This window comes from Budorcas taxicolor, chromosome 2 (genome assembly GCF_023091745.1).
Source record: "Budorcas taxicolor isolate Tak-1 chromosome 2, Takin1.1, whole genome shotgun sequence".
Lineage (NCBI taxonomy): Eukaryota > Metazoa > Chordata > Mammalia > Artiodactyla > Bovidae > Budorcas > Budorcas taxicolor.
In genome coordinates this window covers 49183112-49206608 of record NC_068911.1, presented here as the reverse complement: position 1 = coordinate 49206608, position 23497 = coordinate 49183112, and the positions used below count along the sequence as shown (strand labels likewise).

Below are 23497 nucleotides of genomic sequence, written 5' to 3'. Positions count from 1 at the left end.
GTTTCCCACCTGTATTTGGCCGCCGTCACACAGCATCTCATTGGCTGCTGCTCTGCAGAATGGGACCTGCGGGACCGGGGGTGGGGAGCAGAGCAGGAGGACTGGGCAGAGAGGAGAGCTCCAGGGCTGTCCTGCTGACTCTCACTGCATCCCTCCAGGAGCTCATGCCCGCTCCCCCAAGCTCCACCCACCCACAAACCGTCTGTGCTCTGGGGGCAGCTGGGCACACCTCCCCTGGAAGGGCACCTAAGGGAGGCAGGCAGGAGGCAGCAGGGAGTGGGGGTGTCTGGGCCCTCCCAAAGCCCACCCAGCAACTGGCAGCCCACCAGGGACACACTGAGGGTGTGGCGGGGGGCGGTCCCCAACACAAGGGGGAGTGGGTCATTCTGCACCCTGTCACTAACCAGGCAGGCCCTTCTTAGGGCTCCCTGGCCCCCAAGATGCGCACACTGGCAGATCACATCTGAGAGGAGAGTGGACCCTTGTCTCTGTCCCAGGATCTGGAAGAGATGACCCAGAAGCTGCCTGAGGTTGACCTAGACACGGTCCCCATGATGGAGGAGCCTGAGGATGACCTGGCCGAGTACACCTTCCCCAAGTTCGCCGTGACCTACTTCCAGAAATCGGCCAGCCACACGCACATCCGGCGGCCCCTCCGATACCCTCTGCTCTACCACGAGGATGACACTGACTGCTCGGTGCCTGGTTCCGTGCTTTCTAGTGGCTCAGGCCTCCCGCTGGCTCCGCGGGAACAGGAAAGGGGCAGGATGCCATGGGCTCTATGCTGCATGTAGCTGGTTCCAAGCGGGGGCTCTGTCTCCGTTTTCCCAGGCTGCCCTGGCTGTGTGGAGCATCATCCTGCGGTTCATGGGTGACCTTCCGGAGCCAGTGCTCTTCACCAGGAGCACCCTGCATGGAGGCTCGGTGATGGGGCAGATCCACGATGCCCTGGGCAAGGACAGCGGCACCCAGCCTCCACAACACAGCAGATCAGCACAGGTGCGCCATGAGGGCGGTGCCAAGGGGAGACGCCCTCCGGGCGTCCCCAGGCCCAGGGCCTGGAGAAGCTGGGCCAGAAAGGGGAGGCACAGTGTGGAGTGAGCATCACCCGCAGCACCTACGGACCCCTAGGGTTTTCAGTCTTGAGTTGCCCTCGGGAACTCATGAGTCAGGCATTATATCCAGGACTTTGTGAATTATACAGTCATTATTTGAGAAGGTCCTTCGGGCGCTGAACACTGGGTTTGACTTAGTCAGACTTGGTACTTAGTCACTCAGCTGTGTCTGACCCCTTGAGACACCATGGACTGTAGCCTGTCAGGTTCCTCTGTCCATGGGATTCTCCAGGTAAGAATACTGGAGTGGATAATCATTCCCTTCCCCAGGGGATCTTCCCAGCTCAGGGATCGAACCCAGGTCTCCTGCATTGCAGGCAGATTCTTTACTGTCTGATCCCACAGGGAAGCCCTTCAGGATTCAAATGCATAGACCAGTAATAATAACAACAAATGTTGTTACTGACTGTCAACACGGTATATGCCAGCTGCTTCTCTTCAGTTAATTTCCAGAGAAGCCATCCCTACAAAGTAGGATTATTAAATTTACTGTAGCTAAAGAAACTGAGAAGTTAAGCGACTTGCCCCCAGATCACAGTGAATACATGTTACACAGCTGGGCTTTGAATGCACTCCGCTGAATTCAAAGACCTAGTTCTTTACCCGTTTTCTACCCTGCCCTCTGATGAAAGGCTGTTACATCCATTTTTGGTCAGAAGCCCTTCCTCGGGCCTCAGTTTCATGATGTCATCTCAGTGGAATTAACCAAGAATAGTTCAAAGGAATGACCCAGCAGGGATAGCACTTGGGCCACCAGCAATGGGAACCCCACGACAGCCTGTAATTCTGACACCAGTGCCAATGTATGTGGGTCTTTTCCACCAAAACTTCTCAGCACCAGCTGGGTGTCCTAAAATTCAACTCAGTTTGGATACTCTCTGCCTGGAGATAGTGTCCAATACCACAGATGAAGGGCCCGGTCCTTCTAGATTACCCTCACTTTAATGCAAGTCCAGACTGGTCTTTATTTGCTGACTACCTGGCTTGAATCAGACATTCTCACACCTCCTCCTTGGGTTTGATTTATTTGCAAGAGTAGCTCAGAGAATTCAGAGCAACGTTTTACTTACTAGCCTACTGGTTTATTATGAAGGATACAAGTCACTACAGCCAGATGAAAGAGGCAAGGTATGAAATGCACAGGGCAAGATATGAAAAAGATTAAGAAACTTGCATGCCCTCTCCAGGTACCACTCTCCCCAAATCTCCACGTGTTCACCAGCCTGGAAAATCTCTGACCCCTGTCCTTTCGGGTCTTTACAGAGGCCTCACTTCATTGATATGATTGAATAAATCACTGGCCATTGAGCCAGCTGAGCTCAGTTTCACGCCCTTCCCCCCTCCCCTTGACCACTAGCCACCAGCCCCCATCCTTCAGTTCAATGAGTTGTGTCTCAGTCGTGTCTGACTCTTTCCAACCCCATGAATCGCAGCACACCAGGCTTCCCTGTCCATCACCAACTCCTGGAGCTTACTCAGACTCATGTCCATCGAGTCGGTGATGCCATCCAACCATCTCATTCTCTGTCATCCCCTTCTCCTCCTGCCCTCAATCTTTCCCAGCATCAGGGTCTTTTCAAATGAGTCAGTTCTTTGCATCAGATGGCCAAAGTATTGGAGTTTCAGCTTCAGCATCAGTCCTTCCAATGAACACCCAGGACTGAGCTCCTTTAGGATGCACTGGTTGGATCTCCTTGCAGTCCAAGGGACTCTCAAGAGTCTTCTCCAACACCACAGTTCAAAAGCATCAATTCTACAGTGCTCAGCTTTCTTCACCATCCAACTCTCACATCCATACATGACCACTGGAAAAACCAAAGCTTTGCCCCTATCCTTAGGTGCTTTCTAAAAGTCACCTCATTAACATAAAAAAACATCTTTATCACAGGCGATTCCAAGGGTTTTAGGAGTTCTGTGCCAGCAATGGGGACAAAGACCAAGTATCTGTTTCTTATTATAAACTGAAATATCACAGGCCCCCAAACATCAGGTGCTCAGATAGCAGAGCAACTGTGCAGACATCTAAGCGGGTCTGCAGCCTGGGGTCACATGGTCAAATCTGGTCCAGAGGTTGCATGGAAGTTGCCCAAGCTCAAGCCCTGACTCCCTGGCCTCTAGAGACGTGGACTCTGCCTAGTGTAATGTCATCCGTTGCTGTGCAACAAATGAACCCCTAAATCTGATGGTGTGAGACAGCCCACGTTCATTATCTCAGACAGTTTTTGAGGACCAGGAGTGGCTTAGTTCATTAGTTCGGGCTCCAGGTCTCTAACGAAGTTGCAGCCAAACTGTCATTTAAAACTTGACCGGGGCCACAAGATCTGCCTCCGAATGGCTCCCTCAAACAGCTGCTGGTGGGAGACCTCTGCTCTGGCCACCCCGGCCTCTCCACCGGGCTGCCTGATTGTTCTCACAATTTGCTTCCTCCATGACGAGTGACTTAAGAGAGAAAGCAGGAAGGAGGCTTCATTGCCTGCGTGCCATCGTGGGTGAGAATGTCAGGAAGCAAGGGTCCCTGAGGGTCACCTTGGAGGCTGGCCACCACTCAGGGAGGGGACATCGAGAGGTGGCTGAGCCGCCGGCACCTCTGGAAGGTGAGCACAGAGACAGATCTCCAGTGCTCCTTCTTGTGCACTTATTAAGTGTGTGTGCCCCCAAGGAGGGGCAGGGGGCTTAGTGAGCCCTGCCCACCCTCACTCACCAGATAATGTATTTTCAATTTGGTCCTTGTGTGGCAAACCAGTTTTAGCCCAGCCGGAAGCCACTGCCCACTTTCCAGGTGGCACTAGTGGCAAAGAATCTGCCTGCCAGTGCAGGAGATAGATGCAAGAGGCACAGGTTAGACCCCTGGGTCGAGAAGATCCTCTAGAGAGGAAATGACACCCCCTCCAGTATTCTCGCCTGGAAAATTCCATGAACAGACAGGCTTGGCAAGCTATATAGTCCATGGGACGGCAAAGAGCTGGACACAGCTGAGCGACTGAGCACACAGCACACACACACAGAAGCCCGCGCCCAGCCCCAGACCTGGCTCATCCCAGCCCAAGCCCAGTCCCACACTGAGCTCTGATTTTGGCAGCAACTTCTCATGACACCGTCAGGACAGGCTGTGACCCCTGCCTACGGAGACCATCGCATGCTGATGGCTGCAAGCGGGCCCGGGCCCCAAAGTCTAGTCTTCTGAGTCTCTAGCAAAACTCTGACCTTGCAGTGGGCAGAGTGTATTCCGGTTCATCCACCACATTGTCACAGAGAATGACTGTAGCCTGTGGCTGTCCTGGGTGCCTGGGTTCAGGCCCAGCCCACTCGGCTGGTGAGAGGTCCAGACTTTGGAATCGGAGCAGTCCTGAGCCCTCCCAGAGGACCGATGTCTGGCTGAGCGGATTTTGTTCAGTTTCTCGCATTCTCTTGCCTGTTTCTTCACCCAGCAGTGAGGATGGCGGTGCACACCTGTCAGTGTTGCACGGCTTGGTGGAGATGAGGGAGTGCACACTGCTTTATGAGTCAGGCTGGGAAAAGGCTCGGGAGCTAGAGATGAGCCCCACCCAGGCGGGTCTTGGGTTAGATTTGAAGGTGCTGCCCAGGCTTCACCTTCCCTCAAGAGCTGTCTCCCTCCACAGAAGCTCAGCCGCAGGGACAGAGGGACCAAGGACATCTCCTCTATGAAGCTGAAGCCGTCCTCCTGGGTTACAGGCCAGGTAAGCCCAGAGCCAGGGGACCCAGGCTTGCTCCCAGCTCTGCTGCCCACTGGCCGGCCGGCTGCAGCGTTCCAGGCTTTCACCCAGTTTCCTTCTTTGCAAATGGAAGTGATCTTGGTTGTCCTGACTGCTACCTTTGGGTTTCAAGGTGGCCAGCCAGCTGAATATTGGAGAAGAAGCATTTGAAGAGGACAGCCCCCTCTCAGACCGACCCATGTCCAACCTGGAGAAGGTGCAGTTCGTTGTGGGCTACGCCATCTTGCGTCCCAGCCTCAGGTCAGTCCCCACCCTCATCACACCCCCTGAGAACACAGCCCCTCACTAGCTCTCAGCCCTGGGCCCCATCCCTCACCTGCTCCCCACCCTGGAGCCTGCAGGCTGGCTCTCAGGACAGCAGATGGTACAACCACCAGGGGATCTCTAATGCTCTGCATTAAAACCCCTGGGTAAAACCCAGTTTTAGGAAGACAAACTCATCATGGGTTGTTGATTCATCTTATAACCAGCTTTACTGCAAGACCCTGTAAATGGGCAAGTTCCTCATTTGTTCTGTATGTTTTGCTTTACATACAATTTGCTTTACAGAAATTGTGTTTTTATACAAATTTTAAGAACTATGTATACTGCTTACAAGGACAGACTACTGTATTTCAGGGGTTCACATATTTTAAGTTAGTATTAATATTTTTAACCAAATTCAAGGAATTTGAGTTACTATTTTTTTCAAATGTTTTTTTCTCCTTCGCTCTCTCTCTCTTTTCCTTTGAACTCTAATTAAATCTGTAGAAGACTTTTATATTGCCTGTCCCATCCCTAAGGGTCTGTTCATCTGTGCTTTCTTGTTTCCCCTTCTGTTCTTGAGGTTAGATATTTTCTATTAATCTGTCTTCATATTAACTGATTTTTCTTTTGTCTTCCCCAGTCTGCTGTTACACCCATCCAATATTTTTTAAAATTTCAAATATTATATTTTTCAATTCTGGAGTTTGCACTTGACTCTTTTTTTTAAAAAAATGGTTTCTGTTTTGCCAAGATTTCTTAAACAAGAAATCACTATGAGCATAATGTCCTTTATATCTTTGATCATAGTCATGGTAATTTTAAAACCTTTCCTGATAAATCAATATTTGGTTCATCTTGGGGTCAGTTTCCATTGACTGCCTTTTCTCTTGAGAATAGTCATGTTTTCCTGTCTCCTCATGTGTCTGATACTTGACTATTATTTTCTCAGTGGCCTAGTACTTTTGAGTTGTTATCTTAGACATTTGGGGATGATATGTTTGAAGACTCTCGAATCTGTTGCATTCCTTCAAAGACTTTTCATTGTGGGAGGCAATTAGTTTGGTAGGGTTCAGACTCTGTCTCCCTGTGGTAAGCAGCAGCTGGAACCCCTGTGCAGATGTTTTAGCCTTTGCTGCACTGCCTGGAGTCTGCCTCAGACATGTGTAGACCAGGGGTGAGCCAGAGATTTAGGAAGATTTTATATACAAAATATAGGGCTCCTCCCCTCCCCCAGAGCCAGCCCCCAGCCTGGCCTCCCAGCGCTCTGTGTCTTTCAGGGACGAAATTTACTGCCAGATCTGCAAGCAGCTCTCCGAGAACTACAAAACAAGCAGCCTGGCCCGGGGCTGGATCCTGCTCGGGCTGTGCTTGGGCTGCTTCCCACCTTCTGAGAGGTTCCTGAAGGTGGGGAGGGGCAGGGGCAGGAGCTGAGGTGGGGGGCAGCACAGGTGGGCAGAAACCCCCGCCCATGGCCTGGTTCTCCTGCAGGCCAGGATGGGCAGCAGTGCCTGGCTTTCTTTGGGCCTCAGTTTCACGTCTATAAAAGAGGATGCTCCTCCGGCCCCTAATCAGAATCTGCAGGGCCATCTCACCTGGGCTCCATCACCAAAAGACAGTGAGGTGGTGGATGAAATGGGCACTGAGAAGACAAAAGTGTTTGAGGAATCGGAACCAATGAGAGGCTGGATGCAGCATCTCCCTCTAGGCCTAAGAACTCGCGAGAGAGGTATTTCCAAGTGTTGGAGGCCCCAGGCTTCGCTACTCTAATACACCTTTTGGTTCTGAATATAAAAGTAATACGTAGGGGGGACTTCCCTGGTGATCCAGTAGTTAGGAGTCTGCTCTTTCACTGCAGGGAGCACAGGTTCAATCTCTGGTCGGGGAACTAAGATCCCACATGCCCTGCAGCCAAGAGGGAGAAAAAAGTAATGTGTAGGAAATGTAAAAAGTCTAAATAGAAGGTAAAAGTCATCCTCACACCCAGAGGCAACTTGCATTACACTTTCTGACCTTTTGTGTTGTGAGAGAATCATACTTGTGATCACACAGAAAACAATCTCACTATCTCTCATGCCTCCAGGGACAGCAGGAAGTCTGACCACCCTGGCCATCTGCCCTGGGGCAGCCTTGACACCAGTAAATCCTTCCAGGCTGCATCTTCTCAAAGAATCTCTCTGAGAGACAAAAAGCTTTTCAACACCTTGTTTCAACATCTCATCAAACATATTTTGAACATCAGCTCTCCTACAGCTTTCACTTATAAGCATCTTCTCATGTCATAAACTGTCCCCAAATGGCAGCGCTAATGCCACTTGTTAGTGTTCCTAATCCATATTTCACTTTTTGATGGGCATTTAGGGTCTATCTTTCAATTGCCCATCACCATAAACACCACTATGATTACAAACTATATATCTACCTTTACCAAATTATTTTTACCTTTACCAAATTAGGTCAAAGAGTGAACACATTTTAAAATTATGTACTATTTAAAACATATTGACAAATGGCTCCTCAGAAATGCTGTGCAACTGATACTCCTCATAGTGTGACAGCCCCATGTTAATGCACCTTTGCCACCACTATTATCATTTTAGCTTTTTTCCAGTTTTATTGAGATATTATTGACATATAACATTGTTCAAATGTAGGGTATACAGTGTTGTGATTTTATATAGGTGTATATGTAAAATGATTGCCAAGTAATACATCCATCATCCACAATTACAATTAGTATCATAGTTCCTAGAATCTGGACAGTGAGTAGAAAGCGGCCTCCATTCTAAGTATCTTTGTGCCTTCCCCTTCCTCATCCACCAGTATCTGCTGAACTTCATCAGTCAAGGACCAGTCGGCTACGGGCCCTTCTGTGCTGAGCGCCTGAGACGCACCTGTGCCAATGGGGTGCGCACAGAGCCCCCCTCCTGGCTGGAGCTGCAGGTAGGGGCTGGAGGGGATGGGAGGCAGCCAGTGTGGGGTGGTGGCAGGCCCTGTGACTCCTCCAGCACAGCTCATGGGGCTGCCAACAGGAAGTATGTGCTCTGGGCCCCTCCCCGCTCTTCTGGGCCAGTGGTCCCTGGGAGCCCCAGCTGGGGCTCAGCCTCCCCAGGCCCAGTCCAGGCTTCAAAAGTGCCACCTCCCCCACATCTAAATTGATATTCCTTGGTGGCTCAAATGGTAAAGAATCTGCTGCAATGCAGGAGACCTGGGCTCAATCCCTGGGTCGGGAAGATCCCCTGGAGAAGGGAATGGCTACCCACTCCAGTATACTTGCCTGGAGAATTTTATGGACAAAGGAGCCTGGTGGGCTACAGTCCATGGGGTTGCAAAGAGTCAGACATGACTGAGTAACTAACACTTTCTCTTTCACTTAGGGCCCTTCTAGCTGAAAGGGAAAATCAGTCTTAGTTCCTTAGCTGCATGGTGTGAGTGGCTGCTAACTATCTAAAGCTTACCCTCCCAAAGACACTTGCATTTTATATGGTCATGCAAGATTGTCTACCTAGGTGGCATCCTTGTTTGTGTTACCTGTGAGTTCTTGCAGGATCCTCAGGAACGGTATTTCAGACACAGGTAGGGTCTGGCGCCCACTATACCCGTGGCTCCTGGAAGGTACTCATGCTCTATGCCCTGTGGTGCCCTATACCAGGACACAGAGAGCACCTCCCACCACACCCTGTCCTGTTCTTGCTCTGCCACCAACATCCACAGGACTTCCCTCCTCCACCTCATCTACCTGCTCTGCCCAGAAGGCCTGGAGTTGAAAGTGAACTTGCTGCAGCTATGTGGCCTGTGCTCAAGCCCTGCTGTACACAGAGTAACAGTGGCTTCCTCTGACCCAAAGCGTCCCAGAGTCCAAGACTCAGACACTCCTAGAGCTTTTTGATTTTCTGTGATCCTGAGTCACCCAATCTCGCTAAAGCTCAGGGAACTCGTTAAAATGGGGCCTTCCAGTACAGGCTGCACCCCACGGGCACGGTGCTTAAACAGCTCTTGCCTTGGCGGGTCCCTCAGTTCAGCAGCCTTGTCTGCTGGCCAGGACTTCGTAAACGCCTTGCCGAGCTGGGCAGGGCTTCAGAAGGCCCCGCCCCCAGAACCTGTGGGAATGCGCCCGAAGGGGCAGTGGGTTGGGAAGTTTGCCTGGTGGGCCAGCCTCCCATCGCAGAGTTCCAGGAGCTCCATCGCAGGCAGCTGAGCTGAGGGGCCTCCTGGGCAGAGGACCTGAGTCTTCGTCCGTCTCCAGGCTGTCAAGTCTAAGAAGCACATCCCAATCCATATCAGCTTGGCGACTGGAGAGAGCCTGACGGTCATGGTGGACTCAGCCTCAACGTCTCGGGAAGTCTGCCTGCACATCGCCAACAAGCAGGGGCTCAGTGACCACCTGGGCTTTTCTCTGCAGGTCGCCGTGTACGACAAGGTACTGGCCAGGGGTCCCATCCACCGCCCGCCTCCTTCACACACACAGGGCAGCGCCAGCCCTTGTATCACTCCAGCCTAGGCACCACTCACCTTCCCAGCTGCCAAACACAGATGCGAACACAAACTCCCGCTCACAGACGTGCCGCCTAACCAGGCAGCCTGCTCCCTGGCCCAACACTCACACACTCAGCCTAGTATCTCACACACACACCTGGAAGGTCCCCTACTGTGCCTACATCCTGCACCAAGCCCCCCACCCTGGGGAGCTCAGAATCCCACTCATCCATGTGGAGGTCACACCAGTACTGCCCCATCCTGAACCCCACATCATCGCCCCACCCAGATGCCCTGATTCCCACTCTCAGAACCAGGTATACACACGCCAGTGAATCAAGGCATTCTAACCCAGTCACATGGGCATGAGCCTCCTGTGAGAGGGGCCGGCAGGGGGAGAGTCTAGGGGTGTTTAGGGGTGAATGACAGGCCATGCCCAATGGGGAGGAGTCTGAAGGGTTCCTGTCCTCTTCATGTCCACACCTCCACATGGGTATGGCAAAGGCAGGTGTCCCTGGGGGGCTGACACGCAGTGGTTGCTCACCCTTACCACCCTGATTCTGGTCTCAGTTCTGGTCCCTGGGCAGCGGGCGTGACCACGTGATGGATGCCTTGGCCCAGTGTGAGCAACTGGCCCGGGAGAGGGGCGAGAGTGAGCGCCAGGCGCCCTGGCGCATCTACTTCCGGAAGGAGTTCTTCACCCCATGGCACGACTCCCAGGAGGACCCGGTCAGCACCCATCTCATTTACCGCCAAATCCTCCATGGAGTCTGGCTTGGCGAGTACCCTTTCGAGAAGGTGAGGGGACCACAGCGCTTGGGGCCCCAAAGACCCACCTCTCAGACAGCCTGGGGAAGGGCCCTGTTCCAGGGCAGGGACTTTGGGACAGAGGGCAGCCGGGCTGGGCATCAGCCATGTCCCTGGGGAGGCTGGGTGGGTCATGGAGGGCAGGAGGCTGAGGGAGAGGAGTGGGCCCGGGATGCATCTGCGAGTACAGGTCCCTGCGGCCCTCTGGGAGCAGCTGTCCCTGCCCAGTAGACTCCATCTCCTCCTCTAGCCACAGGTTCACTCAAGCTTCTGGGGTTTGAGGCATCTGCCACCGGCAGCAAAGCCCACCCCCGCCCCCATCAGCCCTAGGTCCGCCTAGCCTCACCACAGCAGCTGCCCATGGGGCAGCAGGGCCTGGGGGTCAGGAACGCTACCTTGGAGTCCCAGCACTTGAATTCAGGTCCCACCTGTGCCTCTTCCTGGAGGTGTGGCCTTGGAACGTTAGGTCACCTCTCTGAGCCTCTGGCTCTCTCCTGAAAGGTGCAGTCACCAGAGCTTTCTGTGTGGTTGTGAGACTCAGGGTAGGGGAGCTCATGCACCTGACCTCCTTGGGCAATGCTGTGCCTGTTCAGCAGGTGCAGACCTCCCCAGGCCTGAATCCAGAGGATGAGCTGGGGACTAGAGGCAACTATGGCAGTCCTGGAGGCCTGCCTGGAGCAGGGCAGTGGGCAGGGAGAGGTGGGGGCAAAGGGGGCGTGGGGTCAGAAGGCAGGCAAATAGATGGCTGGGCAAGGTTTGTCTCCTTGGAAAGGACAGGGCAGCTTGTCCCTGTGCGGCGCCTGGAGCAGGGAACCTTCTGTGTGTCGGGCATGCTAATGACTTACACAGGCTCCTGCCCACATGAATCCTAGCAGAGGCTCTGCAGGAACGACCAGGGAGGTCATCTTTGCCCAGTGAGGACTGGGGGAGACAGGGTAAAGGCCTTGTCCACAAGTGAAGGACAGAGAAACCTGATGTCCTGCAGTCCGCGGGGTCACAAAGAGTCGGACACGACTCAGTGACTGAGCAGCAGCACTCACCTCACTCAGCAGTGCTGGGGCTCCACCCAGGCCCCAGGGCTCAGTCCCGCACACTCACTGGCTCATGCAGGCTGAACGAGGAGCATGCAGACCCCCACCTTATCTTCAAGCTGGGCTGCTGGGAGACTCCGGCCTGCCGACAGGAGCGCAGCCCGTGTTGGGCCCAGTCAGGGCACACAGGGGCTTTGCCGTGTTGGGGGAGGGGCAGGTGCTGCCTAGCAGAGGTCCTCTGCTGTGGGGGGTGAGAGCTCAGCAGGGGCAAGGCTTCCTGTGGGAGAGTGGGCTCTCACATGCACACCCCACCCAGCTCCTGTGTGTATCCCTGGGCTGTGCAGGAGGACGAGCTGGTGGAGCTGCTGGCCCAGCACTGCTACGTGCAGCTGGGTGCCTCGGCCGGGAGCCAGGCCATCCGGGAGCTGCTGCCCAGCTGTGTCCCTTCCAAGCTGTACAGGACCAAGACCCCAGAGAAGTGGGCCAGCCTGGTCACCACCACCTATGCCAAGGTCAGCCTCCCCACAGCCTGTGTACTCTGGCTATGCAGCTCTTTTTGGAGGTGGTGGGCCCCTTGGTATTTAGAGGGGCTGGAGATCCCATTATGAGTCCCTACTCACTGAGGGGATGGAGACTAACCTCCCAGTCACCATAGCCCTATGTCTCCAGGTTTAAACAATCTCATTCAGGTTCACCCCCCTCACAAGATGGCATCTTGGCTGGTCTGGGCAGCTCAGTCTTCCACTGGTCTCTACTACAGGGTCAATCTGGGCCCTGGCTTTTGGGTACAAGAAGGCATCCCCAGCTGCTGACCATGAGCACACCCTCACCCTGGCCCCAGATCCGCCCTGGGCCTTATTGGTGTCCCCTTGCTGGGCCCTGAATGCCCGGTGCTGGCCTGGACGGCGGGGAGGGCTGCCCCTCCTCTACCCCTGCTTGGTCAGCCCACAGCAAGTAATGGTGGTTCCTGGAGGCTCACAGCCTCTTCCCCAAGAAGACAGCCATCTGACTTGATCCCCCTGCTTCTCTTCCCCTCCCCGCAGGGTTGTCCCAAACCACCCCTCTGTCAGAGCCTCCTTCCTCATAGGGTGCTTTGCTCTGCAGTGTGTCCTGAGGGTGCAAAGGCATCTCTAAGGGCTGGTGGGCTCCGTGCTGCAGCTGCTGCTGCAGAAGAGCTATGCATGGGGTGAGGGGGGTGGAAGGGGGAGGATAAAACCCTTTGGTTAATGCTTTTGTGTGTGTGTTAGTCACGCAGTTTTATCTGACTCTTTAACACCCTATGGACTGTAGCCCTCCAGACTCCTCTGTCTGTGGAATTCTCCAGGCAATAATACTGAAGTGGGTAGCCATTTTCTTCTCCAAGAGATCTTCCCGACCCAGGGATCAAAGCCGGGTCTCCCGCTTTGCAGGCAGATTCTCTACCATCTGAGACACCAGGGAAGCCTTCCCCGGCTTCAATTACCCTGTGGCACTGGGAGCCAAGAAACAGCAGGACAGGCAGCGGGCAGTTCAAAGGCAGTGCAGTGCTGGTTTGTCGGGCTGACAGCCTGGCTGCAGGAGATGAGCCCCAGGCGCATGGCTCAGATAGCAGGGGTTGCCCGAGTTCAGGGCGGGGCAGGGAGGGTGACCGATGCAGTCTGCACTCCGGCCACAGGAAAGGAGGTGCTCAGAGTGGGTTTGCAGACAAGGGTCCTGTGCGCGTCTGCAGTGGGGGAATGCAGCTTGCTTTGTCCTGCTCTTCAGGAATCACAGTACACAGCCCTGAGGAAAGGCTCCAAGGAGTCCTGCAGGAGAGAAGCCCAATTGTTTTGCCTAATATTCCTCACACAAGCTTGGCCACAGAAGCTTTGTTCCCCAAGGCGGTTGCTATCATTTCTTGGGGACAATCCTTGAACAGGAATTTGGGGAAGCATACCTTGAGGATTATTTTTGTTGTTTCCCAGCCCAAGTGGATGTGTTTACAGGGGAGAGGCCATGGACTTTTTAGGGCTAGTACGAGGCAGAGGAGACAAGAGATGCACATGAACCCGATTGAACAAGAGTAAGAAGTGGCATCGTCATTTTGGGGAAGGGGAGATGGGGTGAGAGTAAAGAATTCGGAAATTTACACCACTGTTTTTTCCAAAGGGAACATAAGTTTCACTGATGTTTTTTCAGTAAACACTAAAATGTGGACATTACCAAATAAACCAGAAAATAAGACAAACACAAAGAAAAAGGGGAGATCACCAATAGTATCACATCAAAGAGCTCCTCCCTTTTAACACTGCAGTACCTATCCTTCTAGACTGCTTTAGTCTCATGGACACAACTGACATGTGCATATGATTAGAATGCAAGAAACACACTTTTTAAAAGAATAATAATTTATTTTAATTCGAGGCTAATTACTTTATAGTATTGTGGTGGTTTTTGCCATACATTGACATGGATCAGCCATGGGTGTACCTGTGTCCCCCATCCTGAACCCCCCCCCCCCCACCTCCCTTCCCATCCCATCCCTCTGGGTCATCACAGTGCACCGGCTTTGAGTGCCCTGTTTCATGCATTGAACCTGGACTGGCAATCTGTTTCACATATGATAATATACGTGATTCAATGCTCTTCTCCCAAATCATCCCACCCTCGCCCTCTCCCACAGAGTCCAAAAGACTGTTCTTTATGTCTGTGTCTCTTTTGCTGTCTCACATATAGGGTCATCATTACCATCTTTCTAAATTCTGTATATATGCATTAAAATACTGTATTGGTGTTTTTCTTTCTGACTTACTTCGCTCTGTATAATAGGCTCCAGTTTCATCCACCTCATTAGAACTGATTCAAGTGCGTTCTTTTTAATGGCTGAGTAATACTTCATTGTGTATATGTACCACAGCTTTCTTATCCATTCGTCTGCTGATGGACATCTAGGTTGCTTCCATGTCCCAGCTATTGTAAACAATGCTGTAATGAACATCGGGGTACATGTGTCTCTTTCAGTTCTTGTTTCCTTGGTGTGTTTGCCCAGCTGTGGGATTGCTGGGTCGTATGACAGTTCTATTTCCAGTTTTTTAAGGAATCTCCACACTGTTCTCCATAGTGGCTGTACTAGTTTGCATTCGCACCAACAGTGTAAGAGGGTTCCCTTTTCTGCACACCCTCTCCAGCATTTATTGTTTGTAGACTTTTTGATAGTAGCCATTCTGACCGGCGTGAGATGATACATCATTGTGGTTTTGATTTGCATTTCTCTGATAATGAGTGATGTTGAACATCTTTTCATCTTAGCCATCTGTATGTCTTCCTTGGAGAAATGTCTGTTTAGTTCTTTGGCCCATTTTTTGATTGGGTCATTTATTTTTCTGATGTTGAGCTTCATGAGCTGCTTGCATATTTTTGAGATTAATTCTTGGTCAGTTGCTTCATTTGCTATTATTTTCTCCCATTCTGAAGTCTGTCTTTTCACCTTGCTTATAGTTTCTTTCATTGTGCAAAAGCTTTTGAGTTTAATTAGGTCCCATTTGTTTATTTTTGCTTTTATCTCCATTACTCTGGGAGGCGGATCATAGAGGATCCTGCTGTGATTTATGTTAGGGAGTGTTCTGCCTATGTTTTTCTCTAGGAGTTTTATAGTTCCTGGTCTTAAATTTAGATCTTTAATCTATTTTGAGTTTATTTTTGTGTATGGTGTTAGAAAGTGTCCTAGTTTCATTCTTTTACAGGTGGTTGACCAGTTTTCCCAGCATCACGTGTTAAAGAGATTGTCTTTTCTCCATCGTATATTCTTGCCTCGTTTGTCAAAGATAAGGGGTCCATAGGTACGTGGATTCATCTCTGGGCTTTCTATTTTGTTCTACTGATCTATATTTCTGTCTTTGTGCCAGTACCATACTGTCTTGATGACTGTAGCTTTGTAGTAGAGCCTGAAGTCAGGCAGGTTGATTCCTCCAGTTCCATTCTTCTTTCTCAAGATTGCTTTGGCTATTTGAGGTTTTTTGTGTTTCTATACAAATTATGAAATTATTTGTTCTAGTTCTGTGAAAAATACTGTTGGTAGCTTGATAGGGATTGCATTGAATCTGTAGATTGCTTTGGGTAGTATACTCTTTTTCACTATATATGAATATGGTATTTCTCCATCTGTTTGTGACCTCTTTGATTTCTTTCATCAGTGTTTTATAGTTTTCTATATATATGTCTTTTGTTTCTTCAGGTAAATTTATTCCTAAGTTTTTTATTATTTGCATTGCAATGGTGAAAGGATTGTTTCCTTAATTTCTCTTTTTCTTTTCTCATTGTTAGGAAACACACCGTTTTAAAAAATTAAAATGGAATCATCATTAGACAGCTTTCAACCTGCTTCTTCACTTTGCATAATAGTTTGGGCCCTTATTTCTGTGTCACTAAATACCAATCTGTTTTTAAGGGCTGAAGAGTACCGTATTCATGAGCTACAATTCATTCACTGGTGAATTTCAAGGTCATGTCCCATTTTCACTGTTAAAATGATGAACTGAATCTCTTTGTAGATAAAACTTTTATACGCTTGATGGTTATTTCGTCAAGATCAATTTCTTGAAAAGGGATTTCAGAGTACAAATGTTGGGTTTCCCAGGTGGTGCCCGTGGTAAAGAACCCGCCTGCAGGAGACATAAGAGACATGGATTCAGCCCCTGGGTTGGGAAGATCCCCTGGAGAAGGGCATGGCAGCCCACTCCAATATTCTTGCCTGGAGAATTCCATGGACAGAGGAGCCTGGCAGGCTACAGTCCATAGGGTCACAAACAGTCAGACATGACTAAAGTGAATGAACATGCATGAATGTTCTAAAATCCCTGATATGTGTTTCAAAGTGCCAAATCTTGGGATGTGTCCATTTACATCCCCTGATTCAGTATATGAATGTTACCCAACCACCTTTTAAGGAAGGAACAAGAGAAACAACATTTTATCCAACAAACCATAACAGGAAAGCTCAGCTGGATGTTACAGCCAGCGATATTACAGTTGGATGTTACAGATCTGTGACGATGGGAAGAGGAAAGGGTGAAGGTCAGATAGAGCCAAGGGTGAGGGAGGGAGGAAGGTGAGACAGGACTGGGGAGGGGGATTGAGATGAAGGTCCCTGAGAGACACCTCCCAAATGTGTAGAAGAGAGCCAGAGTGGAGCACCACCAACACACAGACAGACACCAACGTGGGCCTTGAGCACGGAGCAACAGGTAGCCGCAGGAGGCCGGTGTTGGTGAGAGCCAGTCTGAGCCCGCAGACAGGGGCCGCAGACAGAGGCCCACAGACACCTGCACGTGCCCCTCATTGTCTTCCAGGCTCAGGCAGCGAGCAGCAGCCTGGCCCTCCGGCCCTCGGGAGCTCTGATTCTAAAGTGGGGATCAGAAGCACCAGTGATGGGCCCTTCCCAGCCCACCAGAGTCCCTCACCTGACTCTCACTGACACTGGCCTGGCTTTAGGTGGCAACTTCACAGAATGATCCAGCAAATGAGTTCCCTGGGCACTGGGTGAGGAGTTAGCTGGGGGGTAAGTGATGGAGGTGACTCATCATTGCAATCTCCGTGCAGGCTCCCTATACCCAGAAGCAGGCCAGGCCACTGACCGTGCAGGAGCAGGTGGTGGACACTGCCTGCCTGAAGTGGCCACTGCTCTTCTCCCGGCTCTTTGAAGTCACCACACTCTCAGGTAATTGTGTCTGATGTATAAGAGGGTGCCAGTGGGCCCCCACCCTGGACCAGCCCTGGCTTCACACCCCTCTCTCCTTCTACCAGGTCCCCGACTGCCCAAGACTCAGCTGATCTTGGCTGTTAACTGGAAGGGGCTGTATTTCCTGGACCAGAAGGAGAAGGTGCTCCTAGAACTTTCTTTCCTCGAGGTCATGAGTCTTATCACCAACAGGTGGGTGCTCCGAGGGAAGCCCCAAACCTGCCTCTCCCCACAACCTCAGTCCTTGGGGCTCCAGGAGAGACCGGGAGAGGGGTGGGGCACACTGTTCCTGGGGGCCTGACTGGCTCACACCGCGTCATGCGTGTGGCATGATGGGCATTGGCTCAGGCCCCACCCTCCACTGTCCTGGGGCCAGCAGTGTGTCCTCACACCACCGATTGCCCCCTCGAGCTTCCTCTAGAGCCCAGCTCCCCCGGAAAGAGGCACATAAGGTTGCAGCCTTCAGGGCATCCATTCACTTCTAGGTTCCTTCTCTTCTCGCTGGTGGGTACTGCTCACATGGAGGTGCCAGCAGTCTGGGAGAGGGAGTGAGGGACAAGCCTGTGTGTGCAGGGCGTGGAGCAGAATGAGGACCACCTTGCATGCCAGGCATGCCCCAGACACCCTGCCCCCAGCTCTCATCTACTGAGAAGGCCCCCACGCCCTTCTGGAAGGCCTGCCTGTGCCCTGCCAGAGCCCCTCCTTGGTTAAAATGCACCCTAGTGTGGCATGACCATTATAGTCATTCCCAGTGTGCAGGGCACCTGCTGGCACCACTCACTGAGGCGGACTATGTTAGGTGCTCTCTTCTATTCCAAGAAGTGTCCCCATCACCCCACACTCTGCAGATGAATAAACAGAGGCATGCAGAGGGTAGGTGCTTAGGCGCTCAGTTGTGTTCGACTCTGTGACCCCATGGACTGTAGCCCGCCAGGCTCCTGTGTCCATGGGATTTCCCGGGCAAGAATACTGAAGTGGGTGGCCATGCTCTCCTCCAGGGGATCTTCCCACCCCAGGAATCAAACCAGGGTCTCCTGCATTGCTGGCGGATTCTTTACCAGCTGAGCTACCAGGGAAGCCCGCAGAAGCTGGGTAGCTCACCCAAACTCACCCAGGCTGGTACACCATCTCCTTGCCTGCCCAGAGCTGACTCCACAGACAGGCTTGGCACCACTGCTGCCTTTGAAGCCCATAGAACAGGACCCTAAGCTCTGGCTCATCTGCCCACGCACACAGAGAGTCCGGGGCTAGGGCAGATCCATGCTCAGCCCCAGGCCCTGTATGGCTCCGGACACACTGGAGTTTCCTCATCTGTAAGAGGGCTTCATGGCGCGATGGTTGGCTCTCTGGACTCTGTAACTTGCGCAGGTCACCCCTCAGGCTGTTGAGGGGCGGACCCAGGGGGAGGGTGGGGCAGGCCTCTGGTCACATTGCCCCCTTTCCCCCTCAGGGAGGCCCGGGGTGGGCAGAGGCTGATGCTGTCCACGCTGCATGAAGAGGAGTATGAGTTCCGGTCCCCCAGCAGCGTGGCCATTGCCGAGCTGGTGGCCGTGTTTCTGGAGGGCTTGAAGGAGAGGTCCGTGTTCGCCATGGCCCTGCAGGACAGGAAGGCCACAGGTGCCCAGCCAGGCGGGGAGGGGACCCGGTGAGGGTGTGCTCATGTGGCTGGTGGGAGGGCGGCTTGCTTGTTCCAGGCCCTGGTGGTCACAAAGCAGGCAGAGGGCAGGGACTCGAGCAGAGAGAGGGAGAGAGGCCACAAAGCACTCAGGGTCACCCATGGGCAAGGCCCTCCCTCCTGCAAGATAAGGGAATTCAGGAGGGCTCTCAACCCCTCCAAAGTGAAGGGCCCCGAGGGATGTCCTTCTTCTGGAAGCAGGGGGAGAGCCAGCCAGGTCACCAGCCCATGCAGTGCACACCCTCCCCTGTTATCCAGTGTTGCCGGCAAGGATTGGTGGCTCAGAGGAGGAACGCAGCTCACCCAGGGCTGCATAGCTTGCGGGTGGGGATGGGGGTGGGGTGAGGTTCCCTCAGCACAGCTGGAAATCAGGCTTCAGAAAGTAGGGGAGCTGGGGAGGGCTGTGCACAGGGTCTTAACTGCCCTGGAAACATCAGCAGAAGCTTTGTCCCCATGGCCCATCCCATCCTCACAGCAGCCCCAGGAGGGAGTGGTGATATTCTCCATTTTACAGCTGAGGAAACAGGCTCAGACAGGTCACTTAGCTCCTGGGCAGGGTCGGTGACAGCCTTCCAGTCCTCTGTCCCCTTGGTCCATCTGCCTCACAGCTCCCTGGCCACTTCCTGTTCCGGCCTCAGAGCAGGTCTCCCCAGCTTCTGCCTGCCCGGCTGTGCCTGTCCAGGCCCCCCAAGTGCCTGAGCTTGGGGAATCCTAGCCCCAGCCACTCTCGGAGTGGCCTTGGGCCCCCTGTTCTGTGTCCTTGTTTCCTCACCTGCCGGAGGGGATGGCCCACAGGATGCCAGCAGGGCCTCTGGCCTCCACTGAACCCTGGGGAAACTGTCTCTCTGTCTCTTGTGTGTGTCTGTGTGACCGTAGAGGATTCCACCCTCCTGCCCTTTAAGAAGGGGGACTTGCTGATCCTGACAAAGAAGCAGGGCCTGCTGGCCTCTGAGAACTGGACCCTAGCCCAGAATGACAGGACCGAGAAGACAGGACTGGTGCCTACCTCCTGCCTCTACGCCATCCCGACAGTCACCAAGCCCTCAGCACAGCTGCTGGTAACTCACGTGCTCGCCTGCCCTCAGCTGGGCACCCCTGGACACCTGGGGAAGAGGCTGAGATGCCAGGCCTGGGGTCCTAGCTCAGATGCCTGGGCCCCACCCCCCAGAAAGCCTGGGTGTCATGTCAGCCCTGCCAGCCCCGCCGCCCCTCTGGGAGAGGCAGGAAGTGCTTGTGCAGTGAGTGGCTGGGGCGTCACCTGGCACTCAGCAGGTGTTCAATCAGTGCACATCGCTCCCACCAGGGAGCGTCCTGGGGGTAAACCCGTCTTGCCTCAATGTCGTTTAAAAACCCTGACCCAAGGAGGCTTAAGCCTCCCTATCCCTGACAACCATGCCACCCTAACCCCCAAGAGACAGGACAGACAGGCCTCCCAAATGCATGTATGAGGGCCAACTGTGTGCCCTGTACCACACAGTATCAAACACCGAAGCATCTCCACCCTCAAGGAGACTTGGACAAATGATGACGGCACACTTGATGGCAAGTGTGCAAAGTGCCACCAAGAAACAGCACTTGTTACAGGAGCAAATTCTAGGAGGGGGCTCACCCTGTCCAGGAGGACTTCCCTGAGGGTCAGACACGTCAGTGACGAGGCCCGAAGGAGGCGGGGGGCCAGGCCAGCAGGGCCAGGGTGAGGGATACCCCTGAAGAGAAGTGCCCCGGGAGAGGGGAGCCTGGTGGGCCTGAGCGTGCCCTGAAGAAAAACGAAACAGGTTCAGAAACATCGAGCCACTGGTCCTGGGTTCTAGAGCAGGAGACACAGGAGGGGTAGGTCCAGGCCTGTCCAGCCCTGCGGCCTGGCCCCTCCCAAGTCTCTGAGGACACCTGGCCAGGAGGAGCCTGTGGGTGGGGCCTTCTGGACACCCATACCTGTGCCCCACCCCACCCCCAGAGCTTGCTGGCCATGTCACCGGAGAAGCGGAAGCTGGCGGCCCAGGAGGGGAGGCCCACAGAGGCTCCCCCCGAGGAGCAGCCCGAGGAGAACCTGCACACGCTGGAGGAATTCTCCTATGAATTCTTCAGGTGCACACCCTACTCCATCCCGGGCCCCGCCCAACCAGCCCTTCTGTGCTCCCTGGGGACTCAGGTCCATGAAAGCAGATGCCGCGCCCACCTGGGCTCCCTGGGCAGGGAGGGGGCCCTCTGACCCTGACATGGCCCACCTGTTTCTTAGCGGAGTGCTGTGGGCACAGAGGGCATCCCTGTGGGGACACCTGTAACCCTGGGCTCTCTCTGCACTGTGTGTGCATGGCCCATGGTGGGTAGGTACAAGGAACAGCGTACACCCTGACCCTGGCCCCCATCCCCACAGGATCCCAGAGAAGGAGACCATCAGCAGAGCCGTGCTGCCCCTGGCCCGAACCCGGGGGCAGCTGTGGGCCCACTCGGCCGAGCCCCTGCGGCAGCCGCTGCTCCGGCGCGTCCACGCCAACGCTGAGCTGCGGGATGCTGCCTGTCAGATCTTCATCGATATCCTTTCCCGGCCAGCCTGCCCCAGCCCCACACCAAGCCTGTGGGCACGGGCCCCACAGCCGGCCCACCCAAGGGCCAGGCCTCTCAGGGCAGGGGGCTGCTCCAGAGGCAGTGAGGTGCCCCGGGGTGGCGGGGGATCAGCTCCGGGCCAGACTCAGGATCAGTGGTGACGGGCGCTGCTCCTTGACGGCCGCACCCATCCTCAGGTACATGGGTGACTACCCATCTCGGCAGGCCTGGACCTCCCTGGAGCTCACCGACCAGATCTTCTCATCAGCCCTCCAGGAGGCCATCCTGCAGGACGAGGTTTATTGCCAGATCCTGAAGCAGCTGACACACAACACCAAGAGGTCTGTGGGCAGCAGGGAGGGATGGAAGGCACAGCGGGCACAGGGTTGATGTGCCCGGGGCCCCCTTGGTCCTTCCCCAGCCCCCACCTCGTAAAGGCAGCCTTCGTTGTAACACTGGGCGGGGGGTGTTGGGACTTTTTGCCCTGGGCCATACCTCTCCGACCCTGTCTCCTTTGTCCCCTGGCTTCTCTAAACCTCAGTGCTCTCCTCCACAAAATGGGCACAATAGCACTCCCTCCCCTTCTTGTGAGCAGGAACACTTTGGTGGCATTGGCAGCAGGGCAGTGGCCTCCTTGCCCAGGGCCTCAGGCAGGCCTCTGCTCATGTGATAATCCTACATAGAGCCCCATCTCCCTGAAGTGCTGGTGGGCCGGGCCTCTAGGAGGGGCCCCTCCTGGGCTGACCTGTGCTGCCGCCCACAGGTACAGCGAGGAGAGGGGCTGGCAGCTGCTATGGCTCTGCACCGGCCTCTTCCCACCCGGCAAGGCGCTGCTGCCGCACACCCAGAAATTCATAGACACACGGAGAAGGAAGGTGCTGGCACCCGACTGCAGCCGCCGCATCCAGAGGGTCCTGAGGTGAGCCTGCCAACTCCTAGGTGCTCCTGGAACGTTGGTCTGGGAGTGCCGGGCGAAGGGGGGCAGCCTCCAGTCTCCCAGGATCGTGTTCCAGTGGGGACACCCGCCAGAGGAGCCAGACTCAGCTTCCTCTCTGAAGTGGTATCAGTCTGGGGAGATAGGACCCAGTCCCAGCCACCAGGGAGGAAGACACAAAGAGAGGCCCAGGAGGGCTGCAGGGAGGCTGGAGGGGTTGGTGGAGTTTCTTGCCATGAGTGGCCACCTGGGTATGAAGAGGCCCATACCCAATGCCCGACTATGTGAAGATGGGAACACGACCCGCCCTGCCCGCTGGTGGCCTGCCCAGCCTGGTCCTCTCCGCACGTGTGTCCTCAAACCTCGGGGCTCCTGGGAGATGAGGCCAGGCTGGCCTCTGCCGCCTCCTATGGGGCATGTGCCCAGCGCCTCCACAGGGCAGCTCCCCGCCCTGACCTGGGCTCCACCATGCACGTCTCCGGGCTTAGCTTCCGTTGTGTGCATGGCACATAGCTGAGCCAGAGGCTGGTGCCGGGGCCGGGCCTGGGTGGGGGTGGTGGGTGGCCCGTGCAGCATGCACTTGGCTCCAGGACAGGGCCCCGGAAGCAGCCGCCGCACCAGGTGGAGGTGGAGGCCGTTGAGCAGAACGTCTCCCGCGTCTGCCACAAGGTCCACTTGCCCAACGACACGAGCGAGGTGAGCCTCCCTCCCCCCACCCCACCCCCCACCGCCACCAGGGCTCCCAGCCAGAGCAAGGCACTTCCCCACTGGGCTCACTCTAGGAGGGCTGGGAGACGCCTACGGACACAGCTGTGTGAGTTCAAACGGACTGTCTCCCCTTGTGCGCTCCTCGCCCCTCTCCTGTGAAAATACGGCTCTGCTCTCGCTGGCCCCCACCAGCTGAGTGCTGGGCGCCCTCAGGAGCTCCGCGTCATGCAGGGGACTACTGGCCCTGGTGAGGCTGTAGTATGGCGGGGAGTTGGGAGGCCCCAAAGGCATCGGGGGCCTTCCAGGCCAGGCACAGGAGTGAGGAGGCCAGGAGGCTGGGCAACGAGGCTGAGTTCCAGGGCCTCGAGACCCCTTGGGGCTTCCACCCAGTCCTGAAGCCACAGTGAGCAAGGAGCCCATGAGGTGCCTGTGGATGGAGCCCAGTGGGCTGTGGGGACAGCGGAAGAGACAGGCGCGAGGTGGGAGTGCACGCGTGCGTGCTCAGTCGCTCAGTCGTGTCTGACCCTGTGCGACC

The 23497-nt window shown here is 54.4% G+C and overlaps 1 protein-coding gene across 1 annotated transcript in view; it reads left to right on the top strand.

The window, feature by feature from the left end:
• Positions 1-23497, top strand: part of MYO7B (myosin VIIB) — a 78989-nt gene that overhangs the window by 52063 nt on the left and 3429 nt on the right. Inside the window, exons 22-39 of the mRNA XM_052663928.1 lie at positions 498-698; positions 832-999; positions 4736-4813; positions 4962-5089; positions 6373-6499; positions 7916-8035; positions 9339-9512; positions 10139-10366; positions 11751-11918; positions 16963-17080; positions 17167-17293; positions 18552-18718; positions 19653-19834; positions 20731-20861; positions 21151-21308; positions 21508-21661; positions 22084-22239; positions 22845-22950. Of these exons, the coding sequence (XP_052519888.1) occupies positions 498-698; positions 832-999; positions 4736-4813; positions 4962-5089; positions 6373-6499; positions 7916-8035; positions 9339-9512; positions 10139-10366; positions 11751-11918; positions 16963-17080; positions 17167-17293; positions 18552-18718; positions 19653-19834; positions 20731-20861; positions 21151-21308; positions 21508-21661; positions 22084-22239; positions 22845-22950 (2691 nt within the window). The remainder of the gene's footprint in view (positions 1-497; positions 699-831; positions 1000-4735; positions 4814-4961; positions 5090-6372; positions 6500-7915; positions 8036-9338; positions 9513-10138; positions 10367-11750; positions 11919-16962; positions 17081-17166; positions 17294-18551; positions 18719-19652; positions 19835-20730; positions 20862-21150; positions 21309-21507; positions 21662-22083; positions 22240-22844; positions 22951-23497) is intronic.